The sequence below is a fragment of the Arvicanthis niloticus genome, chromosome 10, assembly GCF_011762505.2.
Source record: "Arvicanthis niloticus isolate mArvNil1 chromosome 10, mArvNil1.pat.X, whole genome shotgun sequence".
NCBI classification, from domain to species: domain Eukaryota; kingdom Metazoa; phylum Chordata; class Mammalia; order Rodentia; family Muridae; genus Arvicanthis; species Arvicanthis niloticus.
Window position 1 is genome coordinate 47201357 of NC_047667.1, and position 20753 is coordinate 47222109.

Genomic DNA, 20753 nt, shown 5'->3' on the forward strand with positions numbered 1-20753 from the left:
CTCTGACTGGTTACACCATTGTGATGACAGCAATTGATTTTCAAAGTGAATCATCAAATTGTCAACACCCTAATGAACAAAATTAGTCTCTTTCATGCTGAAAAGCAATGCTATCAACTCACACAGATAAAGTGTCATAAAAACTTATGGAGCAGTGACAGCCTCTGACAAAAGTCTTCTGAGAATGATGATGAGCTCACACACAGTGATGAGATGCAGTAAAACAGACTACAGCATGCCATGCCATTCAGGAATGACTTCATATGTCTGAGAGACAAAGAAAGAACACTGGCTTAGCCTTACTTAGCTATCCAGTATCATTCCAGCCAGTCAAGAGCAGAGACTATTTTAATTTTATGATCATTTATGGCAGTGAGTTCAGCAGTCTGAATTCAATTATTTGTTCATATAATGGCTCTGAGTTTCTCTATCTCTATCCTATTCAACCAGAAACATTTTTTTTAAATTGGAACAATCTTAAACACATAGCCTTTAAATAATTTCACTAAGAAGCTTTCTTTTCACTGTCACATAGAAGCAATACTTGTGAAACAGAGGTTGATTTTATTGTAGCCTCAGAATTTCCTGCTATATAAGATGAAAAAGCAGAGAATTTTGACTGAGAGTTAGTAGGTGTGAATACCATGTGAGATATAAAGTCTCTTTTTTTATAGAGTATCTGTAAGGTTTTAAATATGCACACACACCATAGCTTAGGGTTGCAAACACTAGTTCCACAGTAAGACAGACCAACTGTGGTTGTACTGTATAACTTGCCTAGATGGGTGGATGCCTTGAGCCAACTGAGACAATACACTAAGTAATGAAACTACACCACAACAGTAAGAAGACTGATAGAATCAGGGGCTATACACTATGCTAAATGAAAGGCACAAACACTGTCTTCACACTTTTATCAGGTACCTAAAACAATCAAGGTCACAAGACTGGATACAGAAAGGTGACTGGGAAAGCAGAGGAGTGAGACATACACAGCTCTGCTGGGGACAATGAAGACAACTGGGAATGACTGCTAGTATTGTACAGTAATGGGAATGCCTTCAAGTACAGAAACTGCATACATGAAAATGATTAAATCTGTGACTCTTACGTTGTATTTCACTAGAACAAAGAGAAAAATGTAAGATCAGAAAGATTATTTCAAAAGTGCTTGACACAGCGTCTAGTACAGATATTTAGTAGGAGACAAGGCCCTTGCTATTATTCATAACAACTGCATAAAAAGACATTTAGGTGCTGCTCATGAACTGTAAATGCTGTAAAGTTACATCATTATTACACAATTAGGACTCTGGTTAAAGACTGTCAGTGATCAATAAGCTGTCATGATCCTCTTTATCTGTGTGGATTACTAGCATTACTTTTCCATAGGCAATAGACTAATTTTGCTTACTAAAGTGATGCAACTAAGGATCTGATGATTCACTTTGAGGTTCAGTTAATATCACAATAGTACAAGTCAGATAAAATTATATAACAGAGGTCAGCTGTTTTCCAAATAGCTTTATTAGAAAGACTACTGCACACTAGTTGCATTGAAATATGCTTTTAAATGGGATTTCTAGGTGGCTTACACACATTCATAACCCCAGTCCCAGGAGATCCAGTGCCATTCTCTGGCTTCCATGGGCAATGTATACATGCAGTGCACAGACAGATGTGTAGTCAACACACTCACACACATAAAATAAAAATAATTTTTGTAAGAAAAAAAATCTAGTTTCAGATGAAAACACACAAATTGACAGCAAACGTATAAGACCTTCAGAACCTCACGGCAAATAACCCAACTTGGTCAGCTTCCCTAACAACTTATTTTATTTTTATATATTTTACTTAAATGAGCTTACAAAGTAGCAGTTTGCACATGTGGCTCTCATATTTCATGCAGGTGATTCCCTCCTCACTATCTCCTCTCTTCCCTGCTGTACTCCCTGCTCCAGCCTCCCGCCCATCCCTGCTTCCACCTCGTTCTGTCAGTTTCCTCATGTTCTCTCTTAAACCCTCTCTTTTACTTTCCCCATCCTAAGAGGCCTCTTTCTATTCTTGGCCTCCACTGTCCTGAACATACATATCTAACAGATAGAGGTTAGGATTGTCATATAAGAACATACAGTATTTGTCTTTCTGAGTCTGGCTTCTCTGACTTAACTCAGTATTTTCCAGTTCCATTAATTTTTCTATAATTATCATAACTACAGTTTCCTTTAAGGCAGAATGAAACTCCATTGTATTTATATACCACATCTTCATAATCGATTCTGTTCATGGGCATCTAACCTGACTTCATTCCCTTGCTACTGTGAAGGCAGCAATGATGAGCACGGACGAGCACATAGCTCTGTAGTAAGATGTAGAGTCCTTTGAGCACATGCCCAGGAGTGGTACAGCTGGGTCATATAATAGTTTTATTTTTAGTTTTTTTGAGATGCCTTCACGCTGATATCCCTAACAGCTACAACAGTGGATTATAGGTTACTATTACCCCCATATCTTTCCCACATCTGTTATTGCTTGTTGATGTTTTTTAAACATTTTGTATTATTTTAAGAATGTTTTGTTTGTATGTATGTCTGTGCTGAATGTACATACCTGTGGAAATCAGAAGAGGGAGTTGGATCCCCTGGAACTGGTTAAAGATGGCCATGAACCACAGTGAAGGTACTGAGGATTGAACCTGGATCCTCTGAAAGAGAAGCCAGTGCTCTAACTGCTGAGCCAGCTCTCTAGCACTTCATTTGTTTTCTTGATGATAGCCAATCTGACTGATATGAATGGAATCTCAAAGTAGTTTTAATTTTAATTTCTCTGATAGATAGAGATGCTGAATACTTATATACCATCTGAATTTCTTCTTTTGTGAATACTTGCATGTTGCTAGCCCTGCCTCAAATTCTCTGTTTAGTTTAATTATGATCTTTAAAAAAAAAAAAAAAAAAAGTCTTTCCTGGTATTTCCAGAATAAAACTGGCACCCTGACTCTAGGTTGCCAACCCTCCACCTATATTTACTTTTTTCTGAGACAGTCTTACTAGGTAGCCCTGGTGGCCTGTAACTCACTATGTAGATCAGGTTGGAGTGAAGCTCTGCCAACCTACTCCTCCTGAGTGCTGAGATTAAAGGAGTGTGCCATTATGCCTGGCCCAGAAGTTCCCTAAAAGACAGGACAATTATAATTGTGCACTGACCCCTTTCTCCCACTATAACCATGACAACTTTAGGACACCAGATGTTATCTCTATTTCTCCTTACCTAACCTAGGACTTGAACAAAATAGGTCCTTTCAGAATGTCTGATGAATACCTGAGCCAACCTACTCTGACAACCTTCTTGAAAGTGAGGCAGAGACAGAACCAGGAACATACATGGGAAGCCGGCTACGGAATGAATGCTGAACATGTCCATACTAAAAGGCAGAACTGTGCAAAACAAGGGAGGATAAAGATGAAGAAAGGTTTTTAAGTAAGGGGGTTGAAGCTTGAATGAATTTATGCTGAGAACTTACTTTACTCTCAAAAATGGGGCAGGGAGGTTTGATTCTGTTTCTGCCAAATGATCTCATATTTTTTAAGGTACACTGAGATCAAATTAATTACTGGCTGCTTGAAACAATGACATGCTTACTAAACTACCCTTGATTCCGGGCACTTTAGACTGCCTAATGAGAGATAAACAATGGCAGACTGCCTCAATACATTTAAAATAAGATTGGATGCATGCAATGCACTGTGATGATGGACTTCCCCCACCCCCAATACAGATCCCTACTTCACAAAACGCAATATTTCTGAAACAAAATTACTTGAGGATTCTACAGTAATCAGAATGGTTGGTTTGCTTTTAGCATGAATCTATCATTAAGACGGGGTATGTTAGATTAAAATACAAAGCACTTAAAATAAAGAGAGATGTTGAATAATTTGGGAGACACAAGATAAAGGCAAGCAGTTCTGTGGTTAAAACATTTCCACATCTATGAGTAGGCTCTGCTGCCACCAGCAGGAGAGCAGCCGTTCCTTCATCAAAGGAAAAACAACAACACCTCAATTTCTTCTTCAACCCAAGTCTTTCCAATTCTAAATAAAACAGTGATTGAAAAAAATACAACCAAACCTTCAGTTTTTCTTATGCCACCATCTCTGAGCACAGAGTCAAAAACTCTGAACTCTAAAGTGCTTCATCAAATGCTAAGGAGACCAAAAATGCACTGCCAATTTTAGCATGTGTGCCTCCCCTAACACATAATATTCAAGCAAGGTCTTACAGTGTAAGTGAACATCTGCAGCATGTTAGTCCTTCTTCTCAAGGGCAGCAGAAAAGTGTGTGTGTGTGTGTGTGTGTGTGTGTGTGTGTGTGTGTGTGTGTGTGTGTGTGTGTGTGGTGTGTGATATGTCCCCATACCTCTCACCAACAGCTCCTAATTCTGTAATTGTTGGTTCTTTATTTCTCCTTTGGCCATATAAAGACACGACCAGAGGAAAGATTATACCTTATTATTTTTTGTGTCCAGAATGCCCCCCCCTCAAAAAAAGTGCATGCTAGAGGCTTGGTCCTCAGAGAGCACTATCTTTTAAAAGATAGAACCTACTGGAATATTCAGGACACCAAGGATATGCTGCTGAAGCAGACTGTGGGACCCTGCTCCCTTTACTTCCCTTCCTTCCCTGCCTCTGATGCTAGCAGTTTTGCTGTTAGGTGCTATGGCTGTGATGTGGTGCTGCCTCACCTCAGGCTCAAAAGCAACACATTATGATAAAAATTAAATAAAAATAAATAAATCGTTTCTCTTTAAAAGGTGTGATCATCTCAAGTATTTGTTATAATGCCCGAAGGCTGGCTGACAGAAAATTGTTTCTAAGAAGCAGGGTCATTGCCATTACTACATGATGGACAATGGGAGAAGCTTTGGGATTACTTTGCAGGAGAAATCTGGAGAAGTTTGGAGGATCTAGAGAGAGAGCTTAGAACGATGTAAGCAGAGCTTAATGAGTGATTCCAGTGAGGGCTTGCAGGACCAGAAGCCAGACAGAAATGTGGGTAGCAAAGGCTCTATCAAATGGGAATGGGAATTCTCTTGTAAATTAGGTAGAGACCACACTTAGCTCCATTTTGTCCATATCCCCCCACTTTTTGGGAGATGGGCCATAAGGCTATTGTAGTTTGGATATGAACTATCCCCACAAAAGGCTCATGTGGAAGCCTTTTTTTCACATGGTGCATCTAATCATTGAGAAAGACTGGAACACAATGGCTCTGACCTAGTTAATGAATCAGCCCATGATAGATTTATATATAACTTGGAGGACTATCAGGACTGCCATCAGTGAGGGAACAGAAACATAGATCCATACTGTCACCCTCAGCAGTTAGAGCTCCCTGAGCTTTTGGGACTGTCAACTCAAGCCAAACTAAAATTGTAGTGTCAACACTGAGAAAAGTTTCAGGATTAGCCACTTTACAAGTGAGCAGAGTGGGAGACTTACTAGAGGTATTTTAATATGGGTTTATGCATGAGGGTCAGGAGGAAAAAAGACTCTTGAGGAAAGAAAGGAAAATACAGTGAATAGCATGGGTGTGGGCTTCCTGGAGAGAGCTGCAGAAAGCAAATCCTACCCAAATGTAAGTGCAGAAGCCTCAAGAGACAGTCACAATGAATCAGTTTAGGATTAGCCATATATGGCATTTGGTGGCTCTAAAGTATATCTCAAAAATACTGCTAAGAAATCCCCCCTTTCCTCTCTTTCAACAGGTGAGATTACAGGGTTGCTTAGGAGACACCTTCAAGGAGCTCTGCCAGGTTTACAGCTGGGAAGGGAGAAAGGTCATAAGCACTGGTTACTGTGCTGAAATCCTTGCCACTTTTGCTGGTGGGGACTTCAGATGGCCTCTGTGGGAGGGACATCTTCCCCCTCTCCTGTCGCCAAGGCTTTCTGTCCTGCCTCAGAGGGCAGTAGAAACTCTCAGCAGTGGGGCCTGCTTGAAAAAGTAGACAGGTTGGGGCTATAGCCCTGGCTGGACTCTTCTCCATCTTTCTCTGCTTTCTCACCATTCCTAGGTGAGAAACCTTTGCCATGTGTTTAGGCCACCATTAAGTTATAATTCACCTCAGTTTCAAAGCAATTATGCAACCAACCTTGGAGGAAATTTCTAAAAGTTTTTTTTAATTACTTTTTATTTGGGGAAGGCAACTTGTATGTATGATACAGTATTCTTGTAGAGGTCACAGAGCAACTTGCCAAAGTTGGTTCTTTCCTTCTACCATATGGTTCCCAGGGATCAGACTTGGGTCATTATGCTTGATGGCAATCAACTGTCATGTCTGCCTAAATTCTGCCTTTTAAAAGATAATTCTTCTCAAATATTTACTACAAAATGCTAGTTATCACCAAAGTAGTGAAGAGTGTCCTTAAAGAGGGACCTTCAAGGCCACAAGACATTCAGACTGCTAATTCAGCCATATTTACAGTGATAATTGGGAGACAAAAAGGAGAAGACTAAAACTTTTTCTTTTAATTTGCAGTTCAATCAGAAATAGAACATGTGTAAAGTAGTTTGGGGCAAGGAATGTGGAATTACTATAACATAAAAAAGATAAGTGATACCTGTGTGCACAAGAGGATAGCTGTCCCAAGAGCATCTCAACACTCTACAGGACCATTCTCTCTGTCACAGGCTCACAGATGTAGATATAAAAATCTAAAATCCAAGACTTGAGATAAGATCTGGATGTCCCGTATAGTCAAAGAATGTAGGGATTTACTTCATACTTAGCTGAAAGGCTGGTCATGGTTTAAGTGGGCCCAGGAATAGCTTATGCTGACAGAAGACCTTGGCAATATCCAAACAAGGCTGGTTTCACAGTCATTAAGCATGTAAGAACTGTGGGAAAGTCCAGGCAGTGAACTGCAGGGAGAGAACCCGTGTAAGTCCCACAGAGGATGGGGAGTGAGGCTGTGAGAGAGCCTGAAGCAGCAGTAGAAAGCCCAGGAAGGCAGAGGGGACAGCAATGACCAGAGGTGCTAAGAGAATTGTAGGCAGAGAGCAAAGCCAGCCTGACAGCAGTTTTGTGGCCCATCAGCAAGGACAGCCTTGGACAAGTGGGGTTACCCTGACAAGCCACAGTTTGGTCTAACTTTGGGTTGATTTCTTACTATTTTTCTATTCCTACCTTTGGAACAGAAATGTTTGCATGTGCCTGTTCCCAGTTTATTTGGGAAGCATGTAACTTTTGTTGTGATTTTTTTTTTCTTTTTAAGGAGCTGAGAGTTTAGTTTGCCATGTGTCTAAAGAGACTTTGAAAATAGATTTTCAAACAATGTTGAAGCAGCAAAGAGTTTGTAGATTCTTGAGGATGAATTAGATGCATCATTGGATACATTTTTTTGGAGCTGACACTTGAAGTTAAATAGTCTGGCTCCAATGTATATATCAGTGGTTCCTAACATGTGAGTCACAACCCCTTTGGGGACCAAATGAGCTTTTCACAAAAGGGGTTGTGTATTAGATATCCTACATAGCAGATATTTACATTATGCTTAATAACAGTAGCAAAATTACAGTTAAAAAGTAGCAACAAAAATAATTTTATGGTTGGGGGTCAAGACAGCCATAATCAAAAGGGTCACATTTTAGGAAGGTTGAGAACCACTAGTCTACATGATCTTAACTACAATATAGATATGTGAAAACCAGTCTCAAACAAACATACACACACAAAAACAAAACAAAAAAAACCCTGGTGAGTACAAAGGTGGGAGAAACTCCTAATATACCACTGGTTAGAAATGTCAGCTAACACCATCATTCTAGACAATGATATGAAAAATTTTCACAAACTAAAACAAAACAAAACAAAAAACCCTACCATACTTTCTAGCTGTATTACAGTTAAGTTCTATGTTCCTGAAGAAATCCAAACCAGCACATCATAGACACATGCACATCCATGCTTACAATGACACTATTCACAACAGTCAAGATCAGAATCAGCCTTGGTGCTCACCAACAGACAATAAGGAAAGAATTCTATTATCATGTTTAATTAGTTTGTGTTAGAAGTAAATAAAAATCAAAGCAATTAACTTGAGCTTTGTTATTAACGAGATACAACATTTCAGTCACCCTTGGGCTTCATCCTCCTCAGTTATCAACTGGGCCTGTGCTTATGCTAGCCCACAACACAAAAGATGTACAAGAAATCACTTCCAATACAGAGAAAGCGTCTACTCAAAATTCAGACAGGCTCTGTAACTGACAACCACTGTAAAGTCAGGTTTTAACTTTTATATAAACATATACACATTCTTTTTTCTCACATATAAGAAATGAGAAGTCAGTATTGTGTGTGTTTGAATGTTCCTTCTGCCAAGTGGGTAATTAGATGACTGGGGTTCACTTTAATGTAGTCACACATATTCCATCTCTGTATATTCAGTTTCAGAATTCATACAGGGTGGTCACAAGTATAGGGCCCTACTTTACCAGTGGTTCCTCTTTTATCTTTTCTAACTACTCTAACTCTTTAATATGATGTTTTAAGGATGTTCATGTATCACTAAAGAAGATAACAGATGCCTTTCTACTCAAAGGCCAAAAAATGTCCTCACCAAGGTTATATCTAGGTTAAAATGCTAAAAAGTTAAAAATATTACAAACAAGTCAACATGCTGCTCAAGAAAGCAATTAAATCAACAGCTACAGCATTAAGCTGGTTCACAGTAAAGGTCTTATGTCCAGAGCAATAGCACTGGATTGTAGAAAGACAAACTAAACACTAGTAAATGAGCTACCAAACATAAGAAAAGACTTTTGGAAAACATATAATGCCTGAGAGTGGAAAAAAATTATAGCAAAAGGCAGAACTTTGTTGGACTTACTTTCCCTAACTAGTCATTATTAAGCTTTATTCTAGTCCTCTTGAGAGGACTAGATTAGAGGACTAGATGTGATTAAGTTTAGATTTATTTTAATATCAGAAAATAATCAAACCAAGATTCACAATTTTATGAAAGGACTAAGTAAATATATCTCTACCATTTTATGAAAACAGTTTAAGTCGGGAGCTGGAGAAATGGCTCCAGGATTAAGAGCTCCTGCTCCCTAGTCAGGAGGCTCAGAGGGGATGACTGAAATAATAACAACTGATGTTAGTTAGTTAGGAACTATCCTAGACAGTTATTTAGAGATTTCATATATCATCTTATTAATTATAATACCATAAATTAATTTTATTATTTTCTTGAAATTAAAATTCTAAACACTTAATTTACCAAAGGTCACAAAATAAGACTGAAAATAGAACTGGTTCTATCCTGCCTTAAAGCCTGTGACTGAACCACAAATTTATTGGGGAAAAGAAAGGCAATTTTTATCTTTAATAACAGAATGTCTTCTCTGGTTTTTTTTTTTTCAACTTTGTAGCAAATATCTTACTGTTACTACACTGTTAGGGCTTATATTGATATCTGATATAAAATTAAGCAAGGTGATTATAATTGAATTCTAAAGTGTTATATATTTCCAGCCATCAAGGGAAAGAATGGGAAATTGAGATGTAGTAGTTTCTTTTTTGGTATATTATAGAAGCTTTTAAATAATTCAATTATATGTTTAGGTACCTCCAGGGATGTTATTATGATTAGAAATATTTTTAGAAAAAAAAGTGGCTTCATTTTGACAGAAAATAGGTTTAATTTTGTGTCATATCACCTAGCTCATATGAATGAAAGCATCATTTATATTTATGGAAAAAGTGTTAGCAAGATTAAATAGATTTTAAGAAAAACAAATACCAAATAATTGATAATTTAAAAGAATGGAGAGGACCAGACTTTCTCAGCAATGTTGTCTTTCTCTGTGCCAGCGGGCTAGTTCAGCATGATGGCTGTGCAGCCCTGCTGGCCTGAATTCAACCTTTGAATCCCACAGTGGAAAGACAGAACTGATTCCTGAGGGATATCCTCTGGCTTTCACATGTAAGCTATGGCATGCAGTCTCCCCCAAACTCCGCAACACACACACACATACTTGCAAACACATAAATAAAAATTTTACAGAAGCTAAGATGAGTCACAGGCTCTACATAGAATGATTCTAGTAACAAGCAAAAGAGGTGAAATATTTTGGTAAGTTAAGATAAAAACAAACATACCTTTAGAAGAGCCAAAGCTACATGAAAGATTATATTCAAACCCTGCAACAGAAAAAATAAAGAAAGTGAATACCACTAGGACCACATCTCTCATCACTTAAAGCATTTTCTCATGATGTCATACATTATTAACAAAATTCTCAAATTCTCTCATTTTTACTTATAATAACATTATGGTTATATGTGAAATATTTGCTAAGGCCTAGCTGGAGTGCTGTTGTAGGAGATAATGGGGCCTGCTGCCCACTGAGCCTACTTGGCAGGTGGACAGAGCTGAAGGTTATAGGCCAGCTTCACTTCCAGACAGAGATCTCTTTCTTCACCTGCTGCAAGTGAGCAGGCAGCCTAGCATTCCTGCTCAACAGATGTGGTTCCTCCATCCCAACCATGATGACATCACCCCTCTAACTGATAAGCTAAAGTAAGTCCTTCTTCCCTTAACTTGCTTCTATTAGGTATTCTGTCATAGTAATATCAATAAAATAGTAATTAAAACTTCTCTGACATACTTATTAAAATTTAGTGTTCTGTTTAATACATAAAATTACTGTCTTCTATAAAGTATTTATCCTCTATCCATTTATGGATTATTTCTCTATGTCTAAGGTTTGCAAAAATGAAGTTCCTTGTTCAAGATGAAAAAGAAGTGGTGATATTTAAAATTATTAGCTGACTGCTAATAACAAAAATAACAGGAAGCAACTATCTCCTCTCCTTAATATCTCTTAACATCAATGGACTCAATTCCCCAATAAAAAGACATAGGCTAATGGACTGGATATATAAACAGGACCCAGCATTTTGCTGCATACAGGAAACCCGCCTCAGTGACAAAGACAGACATTACCTTAGAGTAAAAGGCTGGGAGACAATTTTTCAAGCAAATGGCCCTAAGAAACAAGCTGGAATAGCCATTCTAAAACCTCCAGCCTGAGAACACAAAGGGAGGGACTCATGGCTCTACTTGTATAAGTAGTTGAGGGTGGCCTTGTCAGGAATCAGTGGAACTGGAGGGCCTTGGTGCCTGAAAGTCTGGATTCCCTAGTGTTGGGGAATTCAAGAACAGGAGGCAGGAATGAGTGGATGGTGGGGACAAACCCTCATAGAAATAGAAGGAGAGGGAATGAGACAAGGGGTTGGGGTGGGGTGGGGGGGGAGATGGGAGAGGAGATAACATTGAAAGGTAAATAAATAAAATATCCAATTTTATAAAAACCAGATAAATGGGTCTGGCAATTGTAGTTGAGCAGTCGAGACTTTTTGTCAACAATTTCTTATGGGGATTTCATATAATCCTCAAGGACAAGGTATTGTGGAAGAGGCCCATGGAACTTTAAAAAGATTGGTGAGACATACTGTTGCTGAGACAAAGAATGATGCCGACTTGTGAGCTTGCTGAGTGCCCTGACAAGGGTGACTGGAAAGCTATATTGGACATATGTTCCTGACCCACCTTTGCTTGACTATATCCCAGATGAGACAAGCTGCCTTGCCGCAAGTTTTTAGACTTTGTGGGATAGAGAATCAAGAAAAGGAATTATGTCTCTTGTATTCTTCTTAAAGGTGCCCAGCTATTAGGACTCAATCATGTACTGGTCTAGAAATCAATCTAATATGGAAAATAACAGTCTACTTTTGGAAGACTGGATCTGGACTTTGTCAGAGATATATTTGGAAGCTAGCTGTAGTTCACTATGATGTTAGGATAGCAAGAGATAATATTGGGATAGGATCTGGATTTCAAATAGGAGTTAGTGCATGTTTTAAGGCTCTTTTAGTTGTCAAGCTAAAATTAGTTTTGTCTCTTCTACAGTATTTATTGTAAGTTGCATTGACTGTATAATTTCCAATTATGTTAGTGTGTTGAAACCTGGCATGTCTGTTACAGGGATCTATCAACCAGCTTTCGTCTCACTTCCCTGAGTACTAGAAAACCTTGATTCTCTGAGAAAAAGTTTGAAAGTGCTGGAAAAAGTGAGTTAGGCTTTAAGCAGAAGCAAGAGGGTAGCAGGTTTGATTATTGCTGGTATAACAGCTTTAATTCCATTAATTGCTAGCACCACTGCTTCTGCAATAGCATTGACACAAGGAATTAAGACAACTATTTTTGTTAACCATCTAGCCAAAAAATGTTACTAGCCGAGCAGTGGTGGTGCACATCTTTAGTCTCAGCACTTGGGAGGCAGAGGCAGGTAGATTTCTGGGTTCAAGGCCAGCCTGGTCTACAGAGTAAGTTCTAGGACAGCCAAGGCAACACAGAGAAACCCTGTCTTGAAAAACCAAAAAAAAAAAAAATTTTTTTTACTAATGTACTGAGTATACAAAAGGATTTATATAGATACCTGGAACAACAGATGATGCCCATTCAAATTATCTGAAGGAGGTTCAGGGTTCAAGAGCTATCTCAAGTGTCATGACAAGTATCACTGGAGTAGTATTACTTTTGAAATTCACAATGATTGTCATTATAATTAGAAAAAAGTTTAAAGACACCTGTAGGATATTTGGCATAATCCAAACACCTCTCTGGGTGTGTTAATTTTGCATAGTGAGATTATGAATTTAAAGAATGCTGCTCTACTGAGCTTTGATACTGCAGATAATGCCAATAAAATTATCCATGACCTGAGCTCAGTATTTCCATTTTGGTCAAACCTCAGGATCAGGCTAGCCCTTCTTGTTCTGGGAATACTTTTATTCCTACCCATCATGGTAAAGCTTATCTTAAACAATGTCAACATGTTGGCAGCCAAAGTACATGGCTGAAAATGGACCCCCAGACAGAGTTATTAAGTTAACAGGCTGGCAAGCCAAGGACGGGTAAGATTATGCACAGAGCCTTACAAACCTAAGACAGAAGTGCATTGCCTTTGACAAATGCATATTCCATGATGGGTAAGGAAGGCATTCTTGTCAGAACAACCTAAGACAGGCTCAGTCTTGTTAATGAAAGAAAAAAGGGAGAGACGTGGAGAGCTTTTGGGGCTGCTTGGTAAGAAGCTGACATGGGCCAAGGACAAGGAAGTAGGCTTCAAGTAGGAATCTGACATTACACTAGAACAAAGAAGTAATTTCAGATAGCAGTCTAAATCTTAGGCTACAACAAAGAAGTAATCTCAGGCAGGAATCTAAATATTAGGCTAGAACAAGGAAGTAGGCTTCAGACATGAAAATGACCTTGGGCTAGGATAGGGAAGTAGGCTCAGATACTTTGGTCATCCTGATAAGCCTTTAGAAACAGTGATCATGGGAGTGTTCATGTAACTGGGTTTAATGACTTGCTTTTTCTTTGACTATTTGCATCTATTGTATTGCTAGACCCTCAACCTAGAACTGACCTTAATACATGCATGTAATTAAAATGGTATAAAAGCATAAAGGAAGAGGGGGTGCAGGATAGGGGGTTCTAGGGAGGGGAAATGGGGAAAGGGGATGACATCTGTATTGTAAATAAATAAATATCCAATAAAAGAAAAGAAAAAAGAAAAGATAAATAAATAAATAAATAAATAAATAAAATTATTGGCTGGATTTTTGAATCCTGCTATGGGATTCTGTGTAATGTGGCTATCTTGATAGTGGCAGACAAAACAAAGAGAGAAACTCCTGCTGAGTGGGTAGACAGCACAGGAGAACCTGTCCTCATAACAAGGGAGTCCTACTGCCTGCTTAGTGTTTGTGTGCTTTAGTGCTCCCCTTGGGGGATGGGGAGTGGATTATTTGTGTGGATGTAGATGATAACTTGCAGTCTTACTGAAGGACCTCCTTTCCCCCATTTTCATGAAAACCATGTAAATTTACAATAGTGAAAAGCTAGTGAAAATCCAAAATATTTTTGGATTTTCAATAGTGAAAATGCAAAAGCCATATTGGAGCTGAAGCTGAACTGTGGGCTCAGACCAGAGCCTGAAGAGTTGTTGAACAATTACATTCAAGAGATATAGAATCTTATGTGTTCAAGATAACAGAATCACAAACAATATCTCCTAAGACTGTGCTGGTTTCTTTCCATGCAAGTTCTCCTATATGTGAATAGTTTCTCAGTTGACGTCTCTGATAAAGTTCAGGCTCAATTAATGTGCCCTCTTCACAGAATCTGTTTGCCTTCTAGATGTGAACTGTACCATATCAAGTGTATTCTACAAAGGGTTTCTGGTTTCCTTTTCCAAAATCAGAAGTGATGTTTAGGAAAAGGTACCCAGTGTCTTATAATGATCTGTGAAGCAACACTTTATAGCCAGGAAACCTAGTGTTCCTGTACTAATCTGCTAAGAAATGTTTTACAGCAAAGTATCAAAATTACAAAAGAATGATGAAAAATGAATGATAACCACAAAATATCTGGCTGATTAGAATATAAACTATTAAGCAGATATTTTGGTTGGTTTACTTGGTTAACTACAGAATCAGAAGTAAGTACACACGATCAGAGACAAAACAAATGGACATTACCATCCCAAGAAATAATGCTAGACTAATTGTGATTACAACTTACTAGCTAGTGAAAAAGAAAGACTATTTTAGATTTTTTAAAAATGTGGGTTAAAATTACGATTGCTCTCCCAATCTACATTTGTCAAGTTAACAACTTAACTAGCTACTGACTATCTGCCAAAGTTTCTATGCCAGAATTAAAAAAACAAAAACAAATCAAGGTCCATCTAAGGCCACATAGCCCATCATAGAGTGTTGGGGGCCGACTTTTAGCAGAAAGCGGCTATCAGCTTTGCAGCCATCTTGAGCCATATACCCTGACATGAAACTTGAATTACAATAGCCTACAACAGCTGAGAACACTCCGATAATCTTGGTTTAGATACCTTGAGATTAAAGGTGTGTGAGATTAAAGGTGTGTGACTTAGAAGTATAGAGATCAGAGTTAGAGACAAGACCTAAGGGCATGATTAAAGGTGTAACTTAGAGGTGTGGCTTAGAATCATACTATAGAAGACAGAACCAGACAACAGACAAGAGAGAGAGAGAGAGAGAGAGAGAGAGAGAGAGAGAGAGAGAGAGAGAGAGAGAGAGAGATTCATACACATCAGATATTAGGTAGAATCTGCCCTCACCCTCGCTCTTGCTGAAACCCGACCTGCAGACCGGAGCAGCAGCTTGGGCCGGGATACAGTGGCCGCCCAAACGTGGGTCGGCCCGGGCCTCAACATTTTGCCTGGGCTGCAACATTTATTTTGGCCGCCCCAACTTGGGGCTAGTGCGGTCCCCAACAATAGAGGCTGGGCAGAATGCTCTCACAACTGAGTGCTTACCAACTTGCCATCAGAATAAATGCAACATGGATCTGTTCTGGTTAGTCCAATAAGTCTCTCTTATGTCTCTCTAGTTCCCTCAAATGTGTCAACACTTGGGTACCTTCCCTTAAGTTAGTCCCCATTCCTCTCCTTCCCACATCCTTTCATGGTTTCATGGAAAACACCACTGCAACACAGCTTGTTAGTTACAGCATCACTGTAAAACATTGCCCCTAGCTCTCTGTTTTTAACACAATAAGAAAATCTCACTGATTCTCATAATAATAGACTTTAATTTGAAGGTTTCAGCGTATGAACATGACTAGCCCAAGCTTTCGTACATGTTTAGTACCAGGATTAGATCACCTCCAGCCCAAGTCTCATGATGTATAATCTATGACCATTCCCCAAATAGTGTGGGAATACATATAGTACATGCTTACTCAGTGAGGATTTTACAGCCATCTTAATTTTCTGTAGTTGACTCTTTTTCCTATGTATTCAACTAGACTTCTTCATAGAATCACCTTCGTATTATGGTACAAAAAAACAAAACAAAAAAAAAAAAACCCAAAAAAACCCTTTTCTTGAATTGTATTAAAACCAAATGTTGAAAGAACAAGGCTATGAAAATATGACCAAAGAAATATAAATAAAAATTTTAAATCTCTAAATAGTCAAAATAGCTCTAAACAAAACAAAACAAAACAAAACAGGGTGGATAATGGGAGGGTTGTCATTTCTAAAATGTTTCTACTGTTCAGGCAAAAATTATTTTTAGCAATTTATTAATAGGTATAAACTTTCTGAAAATACCTCTAACCTTCAGAAACTCAACTTTTGCCCAACCTTACAACCAAGTTAATACTATGCCTTGTCAGCATTTACAACTTTGAGCTCAACCTGTTTTCATTTACCTGCCTTTATAATGGGACTAATCTTGCTATGCCTTAGATACAATCAATAATCAATTTTTCCAAACTGAATTGAACTATATCCCCTTTTCTCCTGTGTGACTCTTCCTTTTTTTGTTTTGTTTTGTTTTTCGAGACAGGGTTTCTCTGTAGTCCTGGCTGTCCTGGAACTCACTCTGTAGACCAGGCTGGCCTTGAACTCAGAAATCCACCTGCCTCTGCCTCCCAAGTGCTGGGATTAAAGACGTGCGCCACCACCACCCGGCATGTGTGACTCTTCCATTCCCCGACTCAGAATGAAGTATGTTTGTGAGAGTTATTGTAACCATTCACTAGAGGCAGTGGCTTGAAAGCAAACTTGAAAATGAATGGCCACTGTAACTGTCAAAAGCACCATGTGGATACATGTGGGTAACATCTATTTGAGGTTCTGAGCACTATTCTAGGTCAGAAAGGGTCAGCAAAGTAATTTCTTTACTTGTAAAACTGGTAAAATTTGAGACAAAAAAGATTCCTCATTTCTTTCTTATATTGTGTTTTATGTGCTATTTAATAAGCAAGAAAAAGAGATTATTTAACAAAATTAATTAACTGTGTTATGGCTATCAGTTACTTTCAATATTAAGTCTATCTACTATGTTTTAATATAAGAGCAAAATAATAAATGATAAATAAGAATATATAAGCCAGGTATACTGGCATATACTTTTAGTTCCAGCATTTGGGAGGTAGAAGGATATCTATTAGTATCTATGAGTTCAAGGTCAACCCAGAGCTATGTGAGACCATCTTGAAACAAACCAAACCAAACCAAATGGAAGAGTGTACACACACACACACACACACACCGATTAGTATTTAAATGTGCCAATATCTGGGTTAATTACATTAAAAGCATATCTTGTTTGTTTGTTTGAGTGGCTGGTTGATGTTTGTTTGTTTGTTTCTTTTTCAAGACAGGATTTCTCTGTGTAATCCTGGCTGTCCTGGAACTCATGCCAGATTGGCCTCTGCCTCCCAAGTGCTGAGATTAAAGGTGTGCGCCACCACTGCCTAGCTTAAAAGCATATCCTTATTCCTCACACATTAACCCTAAACATTTACAAAAAGAAGTTATGATTTCTAGGATGAGCTTGGAATGGCATTGTATCTACCAGAAATCAGGGGATGAGGCAGGAGGATGGAAGGTCCTAGCCACCCTGGGCTACACAATGAAGCCTTATTACAAAATTCAAAAACCAGTTTTACAGACATCCATGTGGATTTTCTAGGGCTGCCCAGTTCAAGCTACAGATCATGGATGTTAATTTGAGCAGCACAATTATAAAAATCATCCTCTAAACCACTAAGTCAGAGAAGAAGGCTCAGTAACAAGTGACCATTACAGCTTAGATCTCAAAGGACCCTATGCTCTACTAGGCAGGTGACAGAGTCCTGTATGGGGTGCTGAGTCTTCGGGTCTCTTGGAGGATATTCTTAAACAAGATTGTAGAATACTGGCTTCCTCACCTTATATTTTCTGGTTATAAGGTTAAGAGGATTTTTTGTTCTGAACTGCTGCCATGAAGTGCTACTAACCACAGGTTCAAAGAAATGGGGTCATCTAACCACGCAGTGAAACTTATAAACCATGAGCCAAATAACCCCTTTCTCTTTATAGATTATCTCAGGCACGTATTACAGCAGTAAAAAGCTCAAAGTACAATTAAGTGAATCTATCCCTTATCTTAGTATTATTTAATGTATCCTCTAAATTCAAAGGATTAAAAAGAGTCCTCCATTTAAATACAAGTAAAACCACAGAGCAGAAAGTAGAAATAGGTGTATTCCACCAAAACAAGATTCTATCATTTGTTTCTATATTGAAAACACTCACAAAAAAGTGGCTGACTGCTTTTAGGATATGAGACAATAACAACACAGTCTGCTGCAGAAAGAATGGGTCACCACTTTTCTCCAATGATACCAGATTGAGATCAGCCTTGTGTTCGTGAAGAAATGGTTCCTTAACTGATCTGGACATTTTAGTTTCAAAATCCAGTCACAGTCTGGCAATATCTTTGCCATAAAGAACACCTACAACTAATTGCCCCAAATTGAGTCATTGCTCTAATGTGTAGATTATGGTGCTCCTGGGTAGGCTAACCATTGAGTATCCATAATTGTACATCAAAAAGGCTGACAGCTGAGCACTCACTCAAAGAAAGACTGAACATTTCGCTGTGATGAGCAGACAACCGTGGGTTCAGAGAAAGCTGGCAGCTTGTGAGAGATGCTATCAAATGCTGTGCTGACAGCACTGGGGACACGTGCTGAAAAGGTAATGTCAAGAAAGGGTCACATGTACATCAACACCTAGGACAGCTTGTGGGAGTGGAAAGTTACTAAGGGAGTCAAGGTCAACAAATCTGTAGGGGCCAAGATAAAAGGAGGATTGGAGTAGGAGGAATGGGTGCTGGTCCTCTGATCCATCCAAAAGAGGATACAGCTCCCCAGGAAGATACTGACCGAAGGAAACAGCACAAAAAAAGTAACTCAAGTAATGTGCATATCTGATAATTGCTAGTATTATTAGGGCATGTATTAAGCTACTATCTTCAGCACTTTATGGCTTTTTTTCTCCATGAAACTTCTTCCACAAATCTGTGCAATGTTTGTTATTGTTACCATTTTTTTGAGTCAGAAAAACTGAGCCTTTGAGACACCACCCTGCTGCTATCTCTTAAAGCCAGGTTCAGAGTTAGGACTGTCTGAGTGACACAGATCCTCGGTGTTCTCATTCACTTCATCTTGAGCTTATTTAGTAAAACTTCCGGTAGGTATCTGTAGTGGTTAAAGATGGCTACAAGTCCTTGACACTCTTCCCACTCACAGGTCGGGCCTATGGACACTCCTCTGAATCAAGTAAGTATGTCACTGCTTTGATGACAGAATATGGTGGGAATGATTCAAGGCCAGCTTCTGAACCCTGACTTTCAGGGACTGATTCTCTGCTCTCTCTTAAACTGGTCACTCTTGGAAGCCAGCTATGGCATAGGAAGCACAAGAACACTTAGACCTTCATGTTCTACAATGAACAATGAGAGGGTATGGTAGACCAGACAATGTCACTGGTAGACCAAGGATTACCAAGATGCTAATACATAAAATAAGTGAATTGGATGTTCTAATTCATGCCACATGGACCAAAAATTGGTCATACAGCTGAGTTTTCCCAAATCTTTAATTCATGAGACCATGAACATAATTAATAAATGATTTTAATTTTTAAAACATTCATTAAAATAATTTAACTAAGAAAATGTCTGGGGGAAAAAACAGTTCCAAGAATCCCCACATGCCTTTTACAAAGTTTCATCAAATGTCAGTATGTTACATAACTAGATAACACATAATGAACAAAACCACGAAGGAAGAAACCTTGGCCAAATGTTATGCAAATGTCACCTTTTTCTGATCTAGGATATAATCCTAGCCCCTCCATTTAGTTTTATCTAGAATAGATTTCACCATCATTTACATGTCTATGGCATTTCTGAAGAATATTGGCCAGTTTTTTTTAATGTTCCTCAACTTGATATTTGTATGATTAAATTTAGGTTATGTTTCTGCACAACTACCACAGAAGTGACAGTGTGCTCTTTTCAGTACACACCACCAGAAGGCTATGTGACACCAGTGTCCCTCCATAAAAATCATGGGTTTCAATCCAGTAGGTTCTGGTGTGACTTGTAAAATACACAAGACCACAACAGAACAGAATCTAGTTGGCCTTTCTTTGATAAATTTCTCTCTTCTATAGTCTGTATAGTAACTGCCCTCCATGTCCTCAAAAAATGAAGAGACAAAAATTAAAGAGGTTGCTTTTAAACATAAATCTTTCAGCAGGAATACCGCAGCACATTAGCCAAAAAATCCACTGCAGTACTCTGCCTCTCTTTAAACACAAAAGCAAAAAAAGGGGATTTGGTTCTGGGGATGGTTTTGGGTATTGTTCATGGGCAACCACTAGAGGTCAGTATTGGAGCACAGAAAGTCAAGAAACTCCTGTAACAGATTTCATACACCCTCAGGAGAGCTACTTAAAAACCCTCATAGCCACATCTTCCCTGTGTCACTACCAATGACTGATATGATGTAAACTATACAAACAGCAGGTGATTTTTATTCTCCCTTTCCCACGGTTTCATAATATATTCACATTTACTATAATTCTTTTATTATTTCCCCCCAAATGAACAGTGAATAAAGTATTCAATATATTGTACATAAAACATTTTTAAAAACATTTTTTTTTTAAGAGAAAGAGAGATGCATGATAAATTCGGACTAGCACCTTTCCCCTGCTGCACACAGGACTTCACTGGTTGGCTACTGATTCACCTATCAGTAGTTCCCTATAGGTTATGGAGGACAGAG

The 20753-nt window shown here is 38.5% G+C and overlaps 1 protein-coding gene across 3 annotated transcripts in view; it reads right to left on the reverse strand.

Moving 5' to 3' along the window:
- Rabgap1l (RAB GTPase activating protein 1 like) overlaps window positions 1-20753 on the reverse strand; it is a 551680-nt gene that overhangs the window by 153089 nt on the left and 377838 nt on the right. For all 3 annotated transcript variants that reach the window (XM_034512812.2, XM_076941454.1, XM_076941455.1), the window contains exon 18: window positions 10172-10213. In XM_034512812.2, coding sequence (XP_034368703.2) covers window positions 10172-10213 — 42 coding nt within the window. The remainder of the gene's footprint in view (window positions 1-10171; window positions 10214-20753) is intronic.